We start from the raw sequence: 23548 nt of genomic DNA, 5'->3' as shown, positions 1-23548 counted from the left end.
TTTCTTTTCTTCCAATTTGAAATTGCTTTTTCTGACTTCCTCAAAATATTTTCTGTGTTTAATTTCTGGCATTCAATTTTATTAGTTCCAAAATATACACCTAAACTTTTAATGGGGCTTTTATTCCAACTAATGTTTTCATATTTATCTTTAGAATGTTTTAATTTACCTAGCCATATTCCTTCAGTTTTTGACTTATTAAGTTTTAGACCAGAAAGAGTTCCAAATTCTTCAATTAAATTTAATGCCAGGCTTATTTCTTGTTTTGATTTAAGAAAGAGAGTAGTATCATCTGCAAGTTGTGATATTTTAAGACTATGTGTTTTAGAATCAAGTTTGATTTGAAATCCTTTAATACCTGTATCTTGTCTTATTCTACATGCCAGAATCTCTACAGCTATAACAAAAAATATCGAACTCAAGGGACACCCTTGTCTAATACCACGAAAAATGCTATAGGTTTCAGAAATCCACCCATTATTTAGCATACAACCTTTGACACCATTATATAAAGTTTTAACCCATTTAATAAACGACTGCGGGAGACCAAATTTTAAAAGAGCTTCATACATAAATGACCATTCTAACGAGTCAAAAGCTTTTGAAAAATCTATAAATAACAAAGCACCATCTATATTTAAATCAGCTCTGTACCAACAAAAATTTCATTCTTGTATTTTTTTTTAATTAATTGTTGTATGGATAACTGAACATTACTGCTCAACAAAGAGAGTATAGCTATAAGATGCATATGAGAGATTACATTGAATGTAACAAGATAAGATTTAGCACAACAATAAAGTCAAACTAACTATAACTTTGTACTTATCGTTTTCAAAAAAGAGACACCAGGAAAACAATGTCCTACAGCCAAGCCAAAGTTATAGCAGTTATATAATATAATACCTATATGTCCCAAAACGGTTGTGCACAAGGTAATTGTTTGTTTTTTTAATTTTTTTTCTACATTTTTTAGACATCATTTTAAGAAACAAAGTACAGCATTAGAAGTAAATTTCAATTTTGTATACCTTATGCTGACCTTTGGAAAATAAAAAAAACAAACTTCGTAATATTTACTGTTCATTAAATTAATGACAGAATGCCAAGAGAACAATATAAACCATAGAAGAGACACCATGATGGCGAAATAAACAAATAAAAAGTTGTATAAAACATTAGAGGTGCAAATCACTTCGCAGATAACCAAAGAAAACTATAGATTTAGCATCAAGTAACAAACACGAAACTGTGGTTAACACGGGTGCTTCGGAATGGTCAATACATGTAGGTCCTGCTACTGTTGAAATCTGATATAAACATAGTTCATGATAAAAAGTTAAACAATCTAATTGGTGAATACCTGTTGCTGCAACTAAGCGTAGATCAAGCAGGTTCACTTTTTCTTCAATTTTGTCCCATTGAACATGGACTTCATTTCCTGATCTCTTCACCTTGACTATTGTGCCTAACTGCATATCTTCCTTTGGTGACCATGATGTTTTTACAACTCGTGATTTCGGTTTGATTTTTTCTATAAATGTAAGAAGTTATTCAAATATTCCAATCTTAATTGCAAATATTGTAAACATTTATGTGTTGTTTTTTTTTTTTTGTGTTGTCTTTTTTCTAAGTTGGATACTTTGAAGATATAAATTTTGTGTTAAAATGCGTTTTTCTCTCTAATTAAATAAGTCGATTTTCAGACAAACTTTTAACTTCTTTTCCTTGTAATCTGCAAAAAAAATGCACAAGACAATAGGAAATTCAGAGGAGAGCATGAAAATGTAACGCAATGAATGATTTTGGCCAATAAAGTACTGACATCCCACACGTTAGTAACATAACAATAATCAACAGGTCAAGAAAAGGATCAACCTGATAAGAATTTAAAAATGTTAAACACATGCAATGCCCTGACATATGTTTTTAATCTTAAACGGTACCAGTAACGAAAATAATTCGACAAATTCAAAAACTTGAATTTTGGTAACTTTATATTGAACAGACATGTTATAATTCTGTATTTTGAGACATTCATGATGATTAATTTGATAAAAATCTGATTTCCCCATAGTTCTGCTTTTTTTTTAAATTTAGCAAATATTTATTTAAAGTGATCATGTTAAATTTTACAGAAAAGAAGGTTTTTAATCGATGTCATAGCTGTGTAAGCATAATCTAATCTTATAAACGTTTTAAAGTTTAAAAAAAACACAAAACAAAACACAAAAAAACCGCATCGAATGTCATCTCCATTTCTATATATAAAGTGTACGCTAAACTATTCTGAAAATATGTATAGCCTCAAAGGTTTTGATAACACTCTTTTTAATTTATGATTTTTAGAATTCAAAAACAATCCTTTATTTGTATATATGAATACAAACATTAATTACAAAGACACTTACCTCCAGCATAGCGATCAGTAATTCGTTCACCAGCAAAAGTTAAAAAATGTGATAAATAACCCTGGACTCGTGGTTTATCTTGAATCTCTGTCTATCAAAATATTAACTTCAATTTACATTATTTTCCGATTATCTTAACCATTGCATGCATTAATTTTGAAATATATTAACGTAAATTAAACAGCATTACACAATATCTCTTAACTACCTAACCGTCTTCCCATTCTCAATTCTATTTATGTGCCTGTCCAAAGTCTAGTGTCTGTAATAAAGTGTGTGTAGTTGGTTCAATAATGTCTGTCATATTAGTTCGCTAAGTGAACTTGGTGTACCTATTTGTTATAATTTGCTATCAATGAGCCGATGGCAAGAGCGATAAATCTTTTATATCGAATATTTGAGTCAATTGTTGTTTGCTAGTAGTTTTATTTTGTGTGTTTCGAACTTATCTATTGAGTTAATTAAGCCGTTCACAACTATTTTTAACGATTTATTGTGCTTTCTGAGATTCTGGAAGGATTGAACGCTCAAAACATATATAAAAAATTCCATATTCCTTAAATGCCTACTAAAAGCCAGGAGCTTGTATTGCAGTAGTTTTTGTTGGTTCATGCTACTCAAATATGTTCACAACTTGGCTGTTTTTCGTTATTGAAATGAATATAAATTTTGTAATTTTCTCGTTGCATTTATTTACGTGTTTTTAAAAAATGTGGTGTCTAATTAAGCAAACAATTTTGGTTTATGTAATATTTTCAAGCTGTTCGGTGCACCACATATATTGATCTGGTGTACAATAATTCACCATTTGCAAAATTTACTTTGTATAATGAAAACATCAAAAACGCAATAAGTTGCACACATATATATTTGCAACAGTGTCAAAAGCACAATTCTATAAGAGCTAGTTTATAATTATTTGTACAGTAAGACGTTGTATAAATAATCCTGTCCATGAACAAATCTTAGCAAAACCTACTAAAATTAGTGTCTATATCGAGTTTCTTTAATTATTTTCAATGTTTGAATTCTTTATTAACCAAATGTTTAACAAGATATAGGTACATCGCTGTGTATACGTTATTTGCAATTCTATGTGCATTTAAATGTTTGTCTTAAATTACAGGCTTAGTTTGTTATTGCTTTTCCATGTTTGTTTATGCACGAATGGTGATTCATAAATATATTACATGTTTAGCTTATATATATATTCATTTTAAATTATGCATATTATCTTTAACTGTTATGATTTGACCTTTTCTCGGTAGATTATTCTGTGGTTTATTATTAACTTTTAAACATCTATTTATTTGAAAGGATTTTTTGGAAAGTTATCAATATGTGTCTACCGTGTACCGTATCAAATGCAGTTAAATTTTGGGGGCACTACACCTGGTGAATCTGTAAAAACCTTATTATTTTATGTCCTTTCTTATTTAATTATACTGTTGTCGTTTACTGTGGTTGGTCAAGTACTCCTTACTGTTCTTGTGCTTCCGATAAATAATTATAGGCGGTCTGGGAAATAGGTCTCTAGAAATTGAGTCATTTTCAATCAACTGCCAATCCTTTCTCATTTGTCTTCCCAATTGTTTGAACGATCTTTTATTTCTATAGTCTTTCCTGTACAATTTATTTTATTGTGTAATGGTGTTTGCTGACTCTGTGTGTGGTCATACGAATATAAAATTCTCTATCGTGATTTTAGTAAACACAGGTGTGAATTGATATGCTTGTGAAGATAAGATTCAGATTGATATTGAGTTACTGATAATCTCTCATATATACTGAATTTCTATAAAATATTAATCAATCTCCTTTTTAGGAATTTTTTCCCCATTGCGAAAAAGGTTTTATCACAGATGACATCTATCGGTTTGTCTATTTTGTATATTATGATTGTAAATCAATCTCCTTTTCTAGAAGTTTTTTTTTCTACTAGCGAAAAAAGCAGTCTCATGATATCTTTAAAAATGTCAATCTCCTTTTGGAGGCAAACACATATATGCATATAACTTATACATATCGAGACCTGGAAAGTAGTTATATAATCTATACTAGAACACACCCGTGATTTCGCGGGTCTGTGACTGAATTAAAGTATATAACTATGCGTAAGCCTTATTTTAGTATTGGTATTGTCATCTCATAAAGTCATGCCGATTATAAGATGCACAGTTTTCTCTGCTTTCAACATCTTTCTGTTTGAACCCGTCGACCTGGAACTTATCAATTATTGGTATCATTATTTATTTGGAAAACAAAAGGGCCTGGAAAGGAGTATTTTTTAATCCACATCAATGTCCTTTATGAGTTATAAATAGAGTTGAATTCTTCAATTTGCTGTTTAACGTCATTCCGGCTAACAAATTGAAAACTGTTACGTACCTATACGCCTTATTTTAAGTCCAGACTTTTTATTAATCGTATTGTCATCTTAGAAAGTCATACTGATTAAAATACTACGATCGGGAACAATGTGACAATGATTGAATTAAGTAGTGTCAACCCTGTGATTACGACCCGTGTATATATCAAAATCCTAAATACAGCGTTTGGTGGTGCGCCTGTCAGATGCGGAACGTACAGATAAGGTAATAGGTAACAGGTGAATATACTATTGGTATCGGTATCGGATTCGACCCGGAACTTCTTAATTATTGGCAATATTAATTATGTGGAAAACAAAAGGGTCTGGAGTGGTGTAATTTTTAATCAACAGCATTGTACTATATTAGTTATATATAAAGTTGAATTCTTTGATTCATCGTTTTAACGTGATGAAGGCTGACAAATTGGACCTCGTTATTTTAGTATTATAGATACGGACACGAAATAACATCTCTTATAAACAATGATATTCGAAAGTTTTGCAGTTATTGGTTCATGGACATGATTATTTTTAAAACCTGGATACGATTATGTATGAAATTGGCTTTATTGCTTTTATTTAAATAAACTTTAGCTCAAGCAATGCTATTCAGATTGATACATGCATAGACCGAGTTAAACATGTATATATTTTATTCATATTATGTTACCAAGTATTAAGCTCTAAGAAGAATAAGTAAAGAAACTTAACAAAAATGGATGAAATGATGAACTCGAAAAGAAGTTCAAGGACATACAATATAGAAATTAACATACAGATATAAGGTCATATGTATAGTCGTCTTGTTCTTTTTTGACTGGCTGTGCTTGCAAGATGTCGTCAAACCCGCTTGTTCTCGATGTTTCACCAAGAGAAATATTTGATGTCTCCGTTTTAAAATCATCTTTTGAACTCGAAACTGCTGTCATACCTATAAATTGAATAATCTTTATTCTATTTGAATGTTTCACAAGTACAATATAATCATAGTTAAAAATAAAAGTAATTTGAAACGTAACAACCTGTGTGATACATATATGTGACATATCCAAATCATTAAAATCTTAATAATAATGTTGATCTTTTTAAAGACAATATATTCACAGGTCGTTATTCAAATGAACTTGATTATTATAATAGTAGTACATGTATATGTCTAGATTATGGTAGATTAACTTTTAAAAAGGACACATTATCGTAATTCCATTACCTCAGAGTTGTCGACAGGGTAAAAATCATATTTTTAATTATATACACTTCCTTATATTTGTCATATCCAAGTGACAAGGAACACACTTAGAAAGCCATATATAATTTCAGGTGGACAATATGTGTTGTTTACATAATAAATTATGTATTATTTAGTTATTGTTTATTTTTAACTTCAATAAAAATGCAAGTAGGAATCATCTAAGATTACTACCGAGACTAGACTTTTTTCAAAGATTTCTGTCGTGAATAGTATTTCGGTTTAAGTCAACATTGGACAATGCAGAAGAAACTTAAAAAAATTGACATCATAATTACATTTAGACCAATCAATCGCCATGAGCAGAAATCTCACAAGCGAGAAGAAAGATTTTTCTCACACCGATCAAGAACTGTGAAATTAGCACAACAGTTAGAGAAAGCATTCTTCATATTGACAACTATTCTTATAGATGACCATTTATTTTTGTCTTTCAATAATTTTAGATCTTATCATTTGTGTACTAGTGTCAATTTAAACTTAACCAGTAATGCTGGTCTGACCAGCTTTTAACGACGGAGCAATAAATTATTAAAACGTTTTCTGGTCCATTTTCAGACTGCGGTAAATTCAGTACTGTTTGCTTACGGTGAACGAAGTTCTGTCCTGTCTGTTTTATAAAAAAATGGCAAAGTTGTTATTGTTTACCTATTGTCCGTAAAGCTTCAGAACAGTACATGATTATCTTCAAACAAAATGTCGGATGTGAAACGTGAATATTTTTGCATGCGACATTTAAATTGTTTGAATTTAATTAAAATATGTTCATTAAATTATCAAATTATGTAATTGCGACACATATTTCTGTGTCTCCGTGTTAACAATTTATTAAAAATCATAACATATACAATAAATAGTCTTTGTTTAAAGAGAGAAAACGAAAATTTGTAGTTAGTGTTGTAATCTATTTTTATATTATTCGTTGAGTAGAAGATAGACAACAACTTCACAATTAAATCTTAGATTTTGATCATAAAAAAGTAGTTATTCATAAACAATTGTTTTACGAATTAATAGCATTCTTTAGCAAGGTAAATGTTAGGAATCGTTTCACAAAAATTCGCATGTGTTAATCTTTTGAAACGAACAGTTTAGTTTGTTTGTCCAAAGGATTAAATTGTTCAGCAAACCAAATTTTTAGTAAATGTCTAAAATTCGATCCCATTTATCTTAAAATTTAGCATATACAGGTATTCTCTGTATTATATATTTGAACTGACTAGGTGAACATAGCTTGTATGAAAATTGTTGAAAGTGAATAAATCATCGTGGGAACAAATCTGTACCGTATGCCCTTAAATTCCCTCAATAAAAGTTTACCTTAGATGGGTTTGGGTATTTTTTATGTTGTTTTGATCAAAAAGCTTTTCAACTGTTTCGATTCTTATACACCCTTGGATTTCAAATATTTGGCTTTGATCATTCCTGATGCCTGTTCATCCATTTAAGCGCTTCAAATGTATATAATTTATAATGTGTTGCTTAAGCAAACAGGAAAATTTCATTTAGAAAAAAGGTATTAAAACCAGCTACCAAGATCAGTGTAATGCAGAAATTTTACGTTTGATATAAAAAAAAAAATATGCAACGATTATTTTAAAAATACATTAAAAGTCTCATTATTAAATAGATTATCTAATAAATATCAACCTTGTAAATCGATTCGAAAATGTAAACCAGTTGAGCACATGACTGACTCTTCCTATATTATGTCATAATGGGGTGCTGTATTTAAAGGTTTTATCAGTTATGCACACAATGGCAATATGACGGTTAATTGTAAAGTTGTTTTCTACATTCTACTGACCGAATAATATAGATATAAATAGCACTATGCATTGTAGCTATTAACATTTTCAGGTTCACGAACAAACATGTCAGAAAGTGATAAAGATCTATTCTGTCTAGCTTTTCTTTTCAAACGTTTACTGGTATGCCTTAAATATGCAAAATGCTTTTGGAAAAATAATTTAAAACATTATATCGGTTATCAACTATTTAGTTGATAAAAAAAACATCTATTTAAAGTTTTGAGTATCATATTAAAACTGCTTTTCTTATCTAACTATTTAATCTACAGTATAGAAAATATTTTTATTTTGAAAAGGATGCAACATTTAAATGATATGATTAATGGTACGATATTAAATATGATTATGTATATTTTCGCGTGACACTATAAGAAACTATTCATTTACTTCTTACTGACGCTGGATTGATTTCGTTTTTTTGTTATGTTTTGTACGGGAAACTGTCATAGAAGACAGTACAGTGTCATTGAAAATGAAACTGAAGCTTCATTTACTGCATAATTTACCATTTTACCATTATAGCATAAAGCTTTTAGATAAAATAAATTTATTGAGAAATTTGATTTCATCACAACAAGATATCAACGGACAGATCTTCAAACAAGTCTGATCATAACGTGACATGTCTTTTGTAGACAAAACGCGCATCTAGCGTAAATTCAAATTTAATCCTAGTGTCTATGATGAGTATATTTACAGGACAGGTCAGAAGGCAAACATATTGACAGATGTATATGATATAGTATCTTAATTTTAACTTCATTTCAACTGCTCTGCAACATTCCTAAGAAATTGATGCCTGAATCCGGCATTTGTTGTGTAAAATTAACGGATTGAGCTAATACTTTTCAGCTGTTGTGATTTATTTAACATAATTGATAAGTTATTATGATATCAAAATGACTTATCTATAACCAAAAAACTTTTTGTTTATATTTTTACCACAACAACATGTTTATCATTATCGTCGCAATGCAATGCGCATTCAGGTTGCATTTCTGTAAATATAGACAATGCAATTTATCAAAGGAACTTCCTTTGCGGCTAAACCTGTGTCACTTTTAAGTTTTGTAAAAAAATATATCCTAAAATGGAAAATTGATAGACAATACTACTTTATCAAAAGGTCATAGCATAGGACTTTGAGGCATATTATCAACATGTAAATGCCCGAACGTGTTAGAGTTTAAACTTTAACTAGATATCTCTACTAACCTACTGGTCAACTTCAGAATTTCAATTTTCACCACAATAATTTTTCTAATAATGGTAATATTCTCACTTTATTTCTCTATGAGATGAAACATACAGTACGTAAATAAAGCAAATTATTTATGAGTATTATATGTCTCCACAAAAGAGGCGTGGTTTGTGATATTTACAAAATGCAACATTCCAATCCTTTAAATGTCTTTCTGTTTACATTATTGTCGTTTGCTCAAAAAGTAGAAACAAATAATTCACGTATTCAAAAAAGCATAACTCTAAGACAGGTTGATACGTAAAAATTAAGAACACTTATTTTAGTTACAAAAGCATTAGTGCACCTTCTGTTAGACTTCTTACAGCAACCAAACTGTCTAACAGTTAAAGACTTTGCATAAAGCTGTATTACATTGTACTATTCATTTGTATAAGGTCGATTTCTACCCGACGCAACTCTTATCTCATATCTATAAACCATATATGAGTTGATTTATACTTTGAATATTTCCACAACTGTCACTTCCTTGATGATGCAGAATTCATTATTTTCACAGATCTTTGAGTTCGGGTAATATTCAGTTAAAATGAAAGTATATCACTACAAATTATGAATAAGACCCAGGTTCACAATTTACTCTGCCCTATTTACCTGATGCAGAGCACGCCTGCATCACTTGTGCATACTGAACCATTAACGATCAACAAAATTGATTGATATTTGGATTTTTTAGCTGATATGTACAAATCAGTATATTAAGTTAATATTGCTTTTCGAACAGGGCCATTACGGCTTTTTAGAATAAATTATGAACTAATTCACTTCTGTTACATTGTTAAACCGTATTGACCCGATTGCTATTTCGGGACGTTCACTTCCGGTTAAACTTAAGAATGCCTAACTTTACTCTGGACGTTTACAATATTCATATCATACATTTCAATATTTTGTGATTTTAAATAAAATAAGAAAATATTATTCGACGATTTGAAACGGATTTAAGAGAATTTCATTTGATTAATCCTACTTTACACTTTCTAGATAAAATGAACTGAAATAGCACATATAAAGTACTTGGAGGAGAAATTGGAAATTTCATAGTGCAAGGTAACTGCAAAAAGTTTAAAACTCCATTTTCTATATCTTTTAAATTCTCGGTCATTTGTTTGGGCCCTCTATTCGATAACTCGGTGCCAATCCTGTGAACCTCGAATGTATATCTGGCCAATTACAGAAACAGCATGTTAAAATCACTATATTACCTGCTAGGGAATGCCATGAATATTGTATGTCAAGCATGATGTATTTACATTTTATAAGCAAGCATACATGTACTTATATAACTCCCGTTGTGTGCGTTTGCGTTTGTTCTGTTCGCTAGGTTTAAATGTCTCTTCTTGATTAATTTGTTGTTAACTGTCATCTAGGTTTCGATATAATTGGTTTATAACTTAGATATATAATAGTGTTATTTACTGGCTGTTTCTGTATTATTGTTTCTAGTATAGATTCAATTGAAGCTATAATATCCCCAAGAACCGACGAGATGACGTGAAATACAGCTGAACAAATAACTATAGAAGGGTCAATAAAGAAACAGCTAGTCTAACCCTTCGTACTCACTTGTAATCTTATCGATAGATACATTGTTGGTACAGGAAATTACTTTGAACTTCACCTTTTCTAGTCACAGTGAATTGTTTTTTCAATATTGATAATTTATTTTAGGCACTTCAATTATACCTATGCAATTCATATTATCTAGCACCAATAGTTATTACCTTAGAAGAATAATGAGAATACCCTCGTAACGTATGCATTCTTGTGTTTTTAAATGACGCAAAAGAAACAATGTTGATCAATTTAAAATTCTACTCAGGAAGGTTGTGGAATGTTTTCCCTTCAAATCAAAAACGGATCATTATGATTTAAGTCGTGTCATTTGTAACTAAAAACTGTGTCCGATTTTTTTTATTTAAATTTCAAATAAGTTTTTCCTCGTTATGGATCAATTTTAACTCGTGCATGATTCATATCAACAGGGCGATATCATTTGTACTGAACATGCTGATGTTTCTGTATTTATCTGATTTTTTCATTCACTTTTTAAAATATTATGTTTGTATTGATGTTCTTAGATATAAAATGAATATATTTGAAATACACTTACTGTTTAGAAATCAGTATTCCAATCCGACGAATGGTAATTTTGATGTTGTCTTTTATTCAATTCAAAATTTAAATGTTAGGTAAAATCGTAATGTAACATATTTAAATATTGAATTGACAGATTTTTTTCTCCAAACCATGTGACATATTCAACCTTACCGTATGGGTAAAAACATAATATGCACTTTCTACTTCTTATTGCATTATGAAGTTGGTTGTGTGTTAAACATAAAATCAGATATGATATCAATAGGAATCACTATCCATTTAAACATTCAAGTAACGGAGTAATTCATTGACAAGGCCTTTATATTAAGTGTATAACCAACATCAGGTTTAATATTTGATATTTTAAAAGGACAGATGAAAATGTTTTGCCAGTTCCAGGGAGACAAACAATCTTATAGCCAATGAATTAAAAAGAATATAATAAGGACCCTATGTGCAACTCAGAGTAAAAACATATCTTAACTACGTGCAATAATGATTGTACACAAAATTCTCAGTTTAAACACACCTCTACAAAAACGACCTGAATTACGTGTACTGCGGAGATGCAATTGTTACCAGAAGAAATATTATATACCCTCTAACATAGGGACTGAAGTATGTATGTGACAGAGGGGACATTTCTATGTCCGTTTATTGTCTCCCAAAACCGCCAACTCAAAGCTCTTCGATTTTCCTCATTCATTGCTGAAACTTAAATTTAACGTTTACAGCACTAAGAAATGATGATTTTGATTTTGCCTAATTACTTTACATCTGACACAAATGTTTAAGTCTTTCAAAAACGTTAAAATGTCTTATCATCACTTTATGAACAAGACTAATTGTTTCAGCTGAAAAATACAACAAACATACGCAGCATTTAAATTCACATATTTTGGTATTCAATTTGTACTAATCAATATCTCTGCGATGGATATAAAGGGGGTGATATTTTTTAGGTTTCAGTTAGGTAAATCCAGTAGAAATAAAAGCAGTGAAATTGAGTTAAACCAGTAGAATCATTTTAGTGAATCCAATATAGTATCAAGTTATCTTTTCATTATGTTATGACAGGTTAAAAGATATATCAATGTATGATTAAGTAATATAAGGTAGAACATGATTTTATGACACATTTAATTGTTTTCCACATCCATCTATGTACTGAACTTTTTTTTAATTTCTGGATACAACTTTTTTTTTGTTACTTAAATTAGCGTTTATCATTTATTATTTACTTGCGTGCGTCCCGTTACTTATTTGTTTTAACCGTATATCATGCATGGCCGTCTGATCTGACTGAAATATTTGCTACTAAACCTATATTGATGGAAGTTTGTGTTTCCAAACATTTCATTTTCATGTACTCATGTTATCCAGTCAAAAGTTTGTATGAGTAATCGGTGAATTTGAGCTAAAAGCTATCTTAAATATAGTCTTAACATACCAATGTATTACAGCATTGATCATTCTAATTAATTTTAAGCAAATATGTGTTGCGTCAATTAAGTGAGATGAATTAACTTTTCTTGGTGTAAAAACACAACTTTTTGGTCACTTTTCATGTAAATTAAAAACAGTTATGCTCAATAAAGGTTCATAATGGCTACTTTTCAGTCTGAAAATAGACTGAACGAATCTTCATTGACTGCTTATTAACTATATTGATAATACTATAAGGGCTACGAAAAAAATCATTAATAAAACAAAAACACATAACATAAGTTCAATCTATTTAAACCAAAGAGGGCGTTTAGAAACACAACTTAAACTGAAATAAAAGAGCTTCTCAAGATAGTTTTCACTTTATATTTCAAAATGACTTGAGGGAATTGTGTTTCATTGTGAATATATGAAAAAGTCGATCAGAAGAAATGAAAAATTGGAACCCTTTACAATACCAGCTGTTTACTATTGAATCATCAATTCTTTAAATTAAGGTAATATGGTGTCGATCAAAACATCAAGCCTTCAGATAAAATCATCTTCAATATATTAGTTTTCGGAATCAATGTGGTTTATCACAACGTAAGACTTTTCATGACCTTAAACAGGTATTTTATATTCACTATCACCATTCTTGAAGAAGAAGTACTGTTCATGAAGAGGATGAATTTGATCTTTAATTAAGCAAAGAAGAAGCGTTTTCAAGCGAAGAAAAATAAAAAGTTTTTTGTATTTATGCAAAATTGTAAAGATTGTTATTTAAGACTTTGCAGTATACCGATCAAATGTTTAAAAATGCACAATTGTTTAGTAGCAATAAACAAACAAACTCTGTCAATTGGAAATGCTTTGATACTATATTTGCCCTTGAATTTTTACTAGATAACATTTTTGTTCGCTTTGGGGATTCCGTATATCGTCAGGTTATCGGAATTCCAATGGGGATTAACTGTGCACCACTTATTGCAGACCTGTTCTTGTATTGCTATGAGTAACAATTTATACAAAAGAATCAGCAAAGACCTATAAAAACAACATCTGATACACAAATTAAATAATACTTTTAGATATTTGGATGATGTTTATTAAACCAAGAGTTCCAAATGGTGAAGTTGAAATCATCCCTTCGTAAATTTTACGGACGCCATCACGAGTTGGTTGACCGTTATGGAATAACCGTATCACAAATGATATCGGATATGTTCCTTACGTCGTAACTACAATCCCCTTCCCTTTCCTGAATGTGACCTACCGAATTAGACTATTTACCGGATTTGTTATCACATAAGCAATACGACGGGTGCCGCATGTGGAGCAGGATCTGCTTACCCTTCCGGAGCACCTGAGATCACCCCTAGTTTTTTGGTGGGGTTCGTGTTGTTTATTCTTTAGTTTTCTATGTTGTGTCGTGTGTGCTGTTGTTTGTTTGTCTTTTTCATTTTTAGCCATGGCGTTGTCAGTTTGTTTTAGATTTATGAGTTTGACTGTCCCTTTGGTATCTTTCGTCCCTCTTTTGGCTATCAAAAATGACGACTTCAGCATGTATACTAAAGAAATGTATCCTGTTGAACTTACTTTAAATAAAGCTAATACTAACAATGACCACTGCCCTTTCCTCGATCTTGATTATATCTTTATCATTAACGGAAAGCTTAACACTAAAATTTATGATAAAAGAGATGATTTTTCATTTTCCTATCGTTAATTATCCATTTTTAGAAGGTGAAGTTCCCTTGTCACCATCTTACGGTGTTTACATATCTCAACTTGTACGATTAGCTCGTGTATGTAACAATGTTTTAGATTTTAACGAGAGAAACTTATGTATAACTGAAAAATTATTATACCAAGGTTTTCGATATCACAAACATTTACTAAATGTCATCATCGGTATAAGGACATCATTCGTAAATATAGCTCAACATGCAGACTTTTTATACGTTCAGGTATTTCACATCCATTTTTTTTTTATGGAAATATTCTTTATATAGCACAAAAATGTCAGTATTCCCCTCAGAAGCTAACAAAACCTTTAAATAGACTATTAAAGAAAAGATATAGTTAAGATACTGTTGTCAGGTCATTAAAGATTGTATATTTTGGCGTTAATATTGATTCACTTAAAGGGTCTTTGCATCGGAACTAAATACTTATCAAAGGTACCAGGATTATAATTTAATACGCCAGACGCGCGTTTCGTTTACATAAGACTCATCAGTGACGCTCAGATCAAAACAGTTAAAAAGCAAAACAAATACAAAGTTAAAGAGCATTGAGGACCCAAAATTCCAAAATGTTATTCAAAATACGGCTAAGGTAATCTACTCCTGGGGGTAAGAAAATCCTTAGTTTTTTCGAAAAATTCAAAGTTTTGTAAACAGGAAATTTATAAAAATGACCATATACTAGTAATTGATATTCATGTCAACACCCAAGTGCTGACTACTGGGCTGGTGATACTCTCGGGGACGAAACGTCCACCAGCAGTGGCATCGACCCAGTGGTGTAAATAGTTATCTAAGGTACTAAACACATTTTTTTTAAAAACAGTTGTTGGCATGACGCGGGGTTATGTTCTTCTCATATATGTTATGATGGTATGATACTAAACCCCTAACGGGAAGGATTTGCCTGATATTCATATGATGAAGACATAATCTTTCAGGTTAATGAGAGTCTTGAGCTGGCATGTCAGTTAACTGCTAGTAGTCTGTTGTTATTTATTGTCATTTTGTTTATTTTCTTTGGTTACATTTTCTGACATCAGACTCGGACTTCTCTTGAACTGAATTTTAATGTGCGTACTGTTATGCGTTTACTTTTCTACATTGGCTAGAGATATAGGGGGAGGGTGGAGATCTCATAAACATGTTAAACCCCAACGCATTTTTGCGCCTGTCCCAAGTCAGGAGCCTCTGGCCTTTGTTAGTCTTGTACTATTTTTCATTTAAGTTTCGTGTGTACAATTTGGAGTTAAGTATGGCGTTCATTATCACTTAACTAGAATATCTATTTATTTAGGGTCTAGCTGAAGGACGCCATCGGGTGCGGGAATTTCTCGCTACATTGAAGACCTGTTGGTGACCTTCTGCTGTTGTCTGTTCTATGGTCGGGTTGTTGTCTCTTTGACACATTCCCCATTTCCATTCTCAATTTTACATATGAATAACAATAATGGATGAATTTCTCTATAATTAGCAATAGATTAATAGGAAGAATGGTTGTATGAACTGTTTTAGAAAGAAATTATGTCGATTGTCAATTGTCAATTGGGTTTATAGCGTTAATTATTGTAATGATCTACAAATTGACCCCCCCCTTTTTATTACAAGAGGTTGTGCAAGTTATTAACTTTGCCCATTACTTATACCAAAGTAACATATGTTATAGGTAATGGTATAGTTCATTTACATAAATATTTGGTATATGAGATTGGTAAATGTAAGCACATGTGGAGGAGTCAACATACATTTTGTGTACGAAGTGGGACATCTGGTTTTAGAGGATTTCTTTCGTTTAAGCACATGGCAGCTGTTTCTGAGGTTATGCGTCGGTCGGACTTCTTTTGGTCTTACTTTTTTAGCATGTCAACATTTCATTTTTGTTTCAAATTGTTGTCTTATCGGTCAATGTTTACAAACTCCTGATGTACAAAATTCCATAGAGGATGTGTATTCGAAAGTTGACTTTGCGCATGTGCGTACTTGGATGAAAAAAGAAGGAAACTTTCAGAGGCTCGATATGGGTAAATTTATCCTGATTCTATATTTGGTAATAGTTTTCAATGAAATAAAGTTTATTTGAGGTTTATTTAACGGAAGCTGAATAATATTGATAGTACAAAGAAGTAACATGTTGTTGGGATGCAAATACGAGATTCTTATCGTTACCTAAGAGATGGCGAATTTCGCGCCACTCTTAGCTGTAACTATGGGGACACCATAGGGATAGCTTAATTTTAGCAATTGATATAGCTACATAGCGTCGTCATATAAAAACAAGACCGTTTGGCTTATTCGGGGTTCTGGGATTCGACAGTCAAAGAGGAAAGGACATACGGAAAAAAATACAGATATTCACAAAAAGAAAAGGTACAGAGAAAATTTATTTTATTTAATATAAAAGCAAGATACATGTATATTATATAGCTTATTTAAGCTTTACAATTACTTTACTGAGGTGATTCTCATAATTCGTTGCAAATATTAAGGAGAAACAAGCTATTCAGGACGAAATATTTATAATTTCAACATTAAAGTGAATTCTAGTCGGACATAATTCCGAAAAGAGAACAGTTGCCTATATCCATATACGGGGTTAATCCCGATATATTGATTTGGTATAAGGCTCGAATATTTGGTAAAAGGCAGAGTAACCCGTTTGAAAAGATTGGTCTATGAAGTTAAAGTAAAGAAAAAGACAACTAAAGAACAAATCAACTTTATTGTAACTCTTGGAAATCCTGTCAAAAAAATAGCATTAGAAGTTCAATAAATCATTTATTGTATACATGTATTACATTATTCCTCGATTTGATTAACGTATATTTTCCCCATCCCATGAACAAAAACGTCATTTTTATTAGTAGAGTTAAATGTATCACGTACACGCTACCCAAACCCGTGACATTATAATGGCTTTCGATCATTTGACCTAAGAACAACATGACTTCAATTTTTGTCTTGTGATTTTTCAAGGTTGATGAAGCTTAAGTATTTGATGTTTAAGGTCACATATCTTATTCTTATTAACTTTCTCAAATACATCGCACCATTGTTTCTACTAGTATTATTCTTATTTATATTATTGTCTATTTAAATTTTATCATAACACTTAACATTTACATGTAGCTTTATATCATATTCAATAGATGACCTAAATATATTCTCTTACACATTTTATATTTATGAAATATTTTAGAATGTGATAGACAGTTGTAGATTTAATCGACTCATGCGGTCTTTTTGTGATAACTTTATTTTAACAATACTGCGGTGTCAAATATAACTTAATCTTTACAATCTGTATAAGTTTGCAAGGTTTTGCAACATAAGACAAACAATTTAAATATCTTTAAACTTTATACTATTTTAGAAGTCACTTTAGACATCTACATTTTTTAGCTATTAGGAGTCATGGTTAAAATAATATTTTTTTTATTTAGAGTGATTCAGGATCTGTATAACAAAGTTACAGAAATTAACCATAATATATGTTTCATGTGCTTTGAAGTTATTTTTGTGAAGGGGAATTAGGGGAGGAGTTCATTGTAAATATTCTTATATAAAGACGTCATGAATGCACTAAGTACTGTAAACATTTCAGTTTTGATTAAATAATTCATTTATGTTTGAATTTCCTAATATGAAAATTGCCTAAACCACATATATTTTAGTTTTCTTTTTTGTTCTGGTCTTATCTATTCGGTGAATGATATGATAATTACATAATAGTTCTTGAAAAACTTGTCATTATCGTGATATATGGACTGCCCACAGGAACCATGTTTTTAGAAATTATATTAAATTCAAAATGTCCAAAGCAAACTTGAGTAGCTGTGCGATTTCTATGCCAAAGATTGATGAGTAGTCGTAGTAATACTGCCATTCATTTTAATGCAATTTTTCAGTATATGAATACTGAATCAAGGTCTCTATAATTTTATAATTTACGAAAACATATGGCAAGCAATTCAACAACTTAAATATTATTTTGAAAACAGGAAAATGTTTTATTAAAGAGACATCTCTCTAAACAGAGAAACCACGCCCCAACGGTCATTAACAGACGGAAACTATGCCCACCGGTCATTATCATGTAAAAATCCGTTAACGACCAGTTTTCTGGACCGTTTTTTTCTGTTAACGACCGATGGAATTTATTACCAAAGAATAATGTGGTCCCTTTTTATCCAATAAGAGAAGCTTATTCTTAACCGATATGAAATAAAACACAATATTACTTAATCTATAACTTCACCATTTGGGACTCTTGGTTAAATAGCTTCCTTGTGAGCAGCAATCCTCTATCAAAGAAATCAGGATAGGTTATAAAAGAGGGACGAAAGAAACCAAAGGGACAGTCAAACTCACAAATCCAAAACAAACTGACAACGCCATGGCTAAAAATGAAAAAGACAAACAGAAAAACAATAGTAAACATGACACAACATAGAAAACTAAAGAATAAACAACACGAACCCCACCAAAAACTAGGGGTGATCTCAGGAAAATTTTATAATGTATGCGATGTTTAATACATTGACTACGGTTTACGTTTACGTTTACCATGAGACCTTTTATTTATAAGACGTTTATCGACAATATTAATGACATCAATAGAAAGTTAAGTTATGTTCCCCTGTCCTAATATTTGTCATTAAGACCGAGAAGAAGGTTTGATGTATTTCTATCCAAAATAATTGCTGAACTTCACGGGATATTTTACATTGCTTCTGGGATAGTCCTGGCTGTTTCTGAACGGTTTCAAGTGATTGCAATTTTATTAATTGTAAATTGTGATAATGCTAATCCAAATGTTGGTAAATCAAACTTTATCTTTTTTAGGTTCAAGAAAGCGGTGAAGATGTTCTTGATTTCTTCTGTAATTACCTCGTCTCGTCTATCCCACAAGTTACTTCTTATATAAGGTTGAAAAATGTTCATGTTATGTCACATAAAAAGAGATTTAAACAGCTCTTCCGTTCACTGTTGACATTACAGTTTTTTGTGAAGTTAATCTAAACAGGTTAGCCACATTTTGCCATAGGATGGAAAAAATTTGTAGATATCCACGTGCGATCAAGCAACCGTACAAGCAGCTACGTAACTAGTATCAGAAAACACCAGCACTTGACGAAACAATAAACAGCTTAAAAAAATTCTGTTTAACTCTTCTGTTGCTTAATTTTAGCTCAAATGTGAGTTAACTTTAAATCTAATTTCAGTCTGATCTCTATTAACAAGTATAAATTACAGGTTATTAACAGTTTTATGTTACCAATGACTGTACATATTGAAACTATGCATCTTGGCACCTCAGCTAATTTCAGCGCTGTTAATTGTGTAAAGTTATTAAAAGTATCAATCAATGATATAAGTGTAAATTAAAATTGAGAAATCATACACACCTTAAACTTAATTGAACTATTCTACATATTGTACTGGTTAGACAGTAGATTTGCCTATGCTAATTTGAAACACATGCTTGTAATGCATGGGTTTGTTCAAAGATGGATATTTCGCAGTTTCTAGTTAATTTTTACCTACTCGAAGTTCATCATCTAAGTAATATATAATATCAACGTCATTTCCACGCCAATATTTTCGATTGGTTGTTAAAATGATAAAATGATAAACGAAACGGCAACATAGTAAAGCAGTCAAATGTATGTTCCATCATAATCCTGAATATATTTGTTGATTAATACATACACCATAAACATGATAAAGGAAATGTCCAGACTAATAATAAAATGCATATTTATAGCAACCTTTTTTTTTTAATAATTTCACATTCCAAACTTAAAATTTTTATCCTTCAATTAACAAATTCATTTCACTTAAACCTAATATCAAAATGTTTTGCCTGAACTTTGAACAACAACACTTAGTTGATTGATATTAAACATGTTCAACGGTTTAAATGGAATTTCAATAACACCTACGAAATTCAGTTATTCTCAAAGTGCATCACCTTCATATTTTCAATTTTAATGATTATTTTTAGATTTGTTATTCTAAAATTCTCAAATGTAGAAGTTTCCTAAAATGAAAACACGGAACCACTGAAGAGGTTATATTAAATTCGACAGTGATCAAACTTGGTGCAGTTGTAATAGATGCCATCAGATAAGGTTTCCATTATCCGCTGGTCCAAATGAAGGGCTACTGTAGATTTCGTGATGTTGTGAATTAAAAACTGAAACAGTAAGAGCAGCGGTTTTATAAGGAAGAGATAGTTTCCTCTCCTGAAAACTCATGATAGCACGGGTTGTTTGCTAAACTTGTGCGTTTCTGGTTTTTGGATCGGCCGCAAGACGGTTTTTAAGCTTACGGAATACTTTTTGTTCGATGCGGATGAGTTTATTCTGCTTCTTAACGTTGAGGATAGCACCGAATAGAAATTTACGACCTGCTGTATCTTCTGTCGGGTTTCACATCAACCACTTAACAAGGTCGCTCATGATATCACATACAATTGAAACTATACTGTTTTTTTTCATCTTAAAGATTGACTGAAACTTCTTGCCTAAGTTTAGTTGCAACATTCCAATAATAAATGCCTTTTTATTTGGCTATAGGAAATGTACAAGTCTTTTCGTCAATCTATGTCTTAATCCCAATGAGGTATACACCAAGTCGCTATCAACAGTGTGAAGAATTAACCACAGACAACGTATTCATGGTTGGAATCAATTGATTTCCCGCAGTCAAAAATGCCACAATAACGAAATGCTGCTTTATCACCATAGAAAAACTTCAAATAACCTGAATTACTCAAACAAACCCCTTAAATTATAGGTTTACCATAATGCTTGTCACGAGTCTGATGAGCTGCATACACTCATTTAATCCACATTATACATCGTCGAATCATGACAAACATTAACACAAACCATGTGTTTAGTAAAACCAAAAACACGTGTTTCTGGTGTTCATTTTTTTTATATAAATAAGGCCGTTGGTTTTCTCGTGTGAATTGTTTTACATTGTCATATCGGGGCCTTTTATAGCTGACTAAGCGATATGGGCTTTGCTCATTGTTGAAGGCCGTACGATGACCTATAGTTGTCAATGTCTGCGTCATTTTGGTCTCTTGATGACAGTCTCATTGGTAATCATACCGCATCTTCTTTTTTATAATCACAAAACAGTTACTTCACCAAGTGATCCATTTCTTTGATAAACATTTTTCTAATGACTAGTATAAGAAAACGAAAATTTTGGCTTTTTTTTTTTTGGACTATGGTTTTATTTTCGATCTATGATTTTGACTGTCCCTTTGGTATCTTTCGCCCCTCTTTTACTTGACATTTTTTAGCTTTGAACAAATACAGTTTATACATTTATGTTAACTAATATGTACATGTATATAACAAGTAAATGAAAACAAAAAATACTCCTAGCTGGATGGATACTCAAATACTCCATTAGTCGATGACATCCTTATGATAAAAATACATTGAAGAAATATGTATCGAGATCACATTATTTTAAACAAAACTTTATCAATCGATGAGAATTCACAATTCCTCTACACTACAGTAACACACAAAAACAAACAAAAACAAATCAAAACTAAACTAAACAAAGCCGCCTCCTCCCCCGCCACCTTTTTCAATAAAACAACTAAGATAATTAAAAAAAAAAAACAGTTTATTGTACAAAAATCATTAAATGTAAGACACATGATTTAAAATGAAAACACATTACATATATAAATGCAGACATATTTTACATATAAATTGATCATGTATAACGTGACATAATGTCTGAACAAATTGTTTTTATTTCTTCTTTGTCATTATCTCCTCTTTAAATCTTCTTGATCTACAGAAACATTGTTTTCATTATCATCATTACTATTGTTATATTATAGTACTATTTGACATCTTTTTTAAATGTTTATAGAAAGTGACTTTGTAGATTGGTACTATAAGGATGACGCTGTTCAAATCACTTTTAAAAATATTGTGGTCCTTTACGGATATACTGCTGTTATCGAAGCAAAGACTGATATAATCAATTGTTTGTGGTTTATTTAAATGATATTTCTGTATTCTTGTATTTCGGTTTAGTAAAAGTGTTTTGTCTGTGTGCCTTTTTGTGTTTCGTTCTTTCATATGATTCGGCCCTTATTACTTATACATCCCGTCATTGTGCTATTGTGTCAAGGTAAATGTTTGTTTATATATCTGTTTGTTTTTTAGTGATTGAGATAATACAACAACGTTGACTGCGGTACCTTATTGACAATCAAGGTTTTTTTATATTTTATTTTAGAATTCAATTAAAAACAAAGAAATCCTTTTTTTTGCAAATTTAACTAAACATACTCACTGAAATATTATTTAGAATCATTAACATCTATCTTATCTGAAAATGAAAAAAATTACTTCGAATTTCTTACCTTAAAACATTAAAAATACTTAAAATGCTGATTCCATGTTGCTTTTTGATTTGATAACCTATTATCGTTTAACCATTTTGTGCATTGGATTTCCAGTCATGCTACCTTTCTTCAATACACATTATAAACGCTTTCTTCAAGATATAAATATCAGATATAATTTACAAACCTTTTACTGATTTTAACTTCTTTAATTCATTTATGAAGTTTGAATCTAGAAATCCTAGTTTGAGAAATAAATTATGAAAACACACATTTAAAGCTACCAATTAAAGTCAATATAATATTATTCATAAAATGAATAACTTTAAACTGCAATGTAAACAACCTTAGACTTTATCCATATAGAATATATCTTTCGACGTGTGATGTGTTTCATTAACGGCTGAATATAGGCAAATTACATGATGTATAGTGTTTGTTAACCACATACGCTGGGTTCATTATCATGAAGGATAACAGTGTCTTACTTTTACAATTGCGTTGATGCAGGCTGGCCTTCTTGTTCATTGTTGTGCTTGAACTGTGCCTTTATCTGTAGCAATACATTGATGTCTTTCATAAATAATATTTTAGAAACAATCATAATTTGAAAGTCGCTATTAATATTGATATTATATGAAATATCGGGTGCTGATATTAAATGTAAATGACAAGCGTCAATTGATTAAGTAGCTTGTGTGTGTTTACCCTTTAAAAAGAAATATCAATCAGAGTAATGCAGATTTTGATATATGTAAATTTTTAAAAAAAAACAGATAAATA

The 23548-nt window shown here is 30.8% G+C and overlaps 1 protein-coding gene and 1 long non-coding RNA gene across 3 annotated transcripts in view; both read right to left on the bottom strand.

Moving 5' to 3' along the window:
* Positions 1 to 1363: 1363 nt before the first annotated feature.
* LOC143075760 (uncharacterized) lies at positions 1364 to 11343 on the bottom strand. The gene is made up of 4 exons (XR_012978405.1): positions 11217 to 11343; positions 5559 to 5713; positions 2412 to 2502; positions 1364 to 1534 (listed from the first exon to the last, which is right to left on the bottom strand). It is a non-coding gene; the product is annotated as an uncharacterized LOC143075760 (long non-coding RNA).
* Positions 11344 to 22027: 10684 nt separating this feature from the next.
* Positions 22028 to 23548, bottom strand: part of LOC143075759 (transient receptor potential cation channel subfamily M member 8-like) — a 37078-nt gene continuing 35557 nt past the window's right edge. Inside the window, exons 17-19 of one of the 2 annotated variants that reach the window (XM_076251324.1) lie at positions 23254 to 23318; positions 22714 to 22749; positions 22028 to 22203 (exon numbers count right to left, since the gene is read on the bottom strand). In XM_076251324.1, the coding sequence (XP_076107439.1) occupies positions 23256 to 23318 (63 nt within the window). In that variant the 3' untranslated portion in view covers positions 22028 to 22203; positions 22714 to 22749; positions 23254 to 23255. The other variant, XM_076251322.1, reaches the window with a different exon arrangement.

The sequence above is a fragment of the Mytilus galloprovincialis genome, chromosome 5 (genome assembly GCF_965363235.1).
Source record: "Mytilus galloprovincialis chromosome 5, xbMytGall1.hap1.1, whole genome shotgun sequence".
Taxonomy (NCBI): domain Eukaryota; kingdom Metazoa; phylum Mollusca; class Bivalvia; order Mytilida; family Mytilidae; genus Mytilus; species Mytilus galloprovincialis.
Note: the sequence above shows the minus strand (reverse complement) of the source record. Positions and strands in the feature narration are given on the sequence as shown.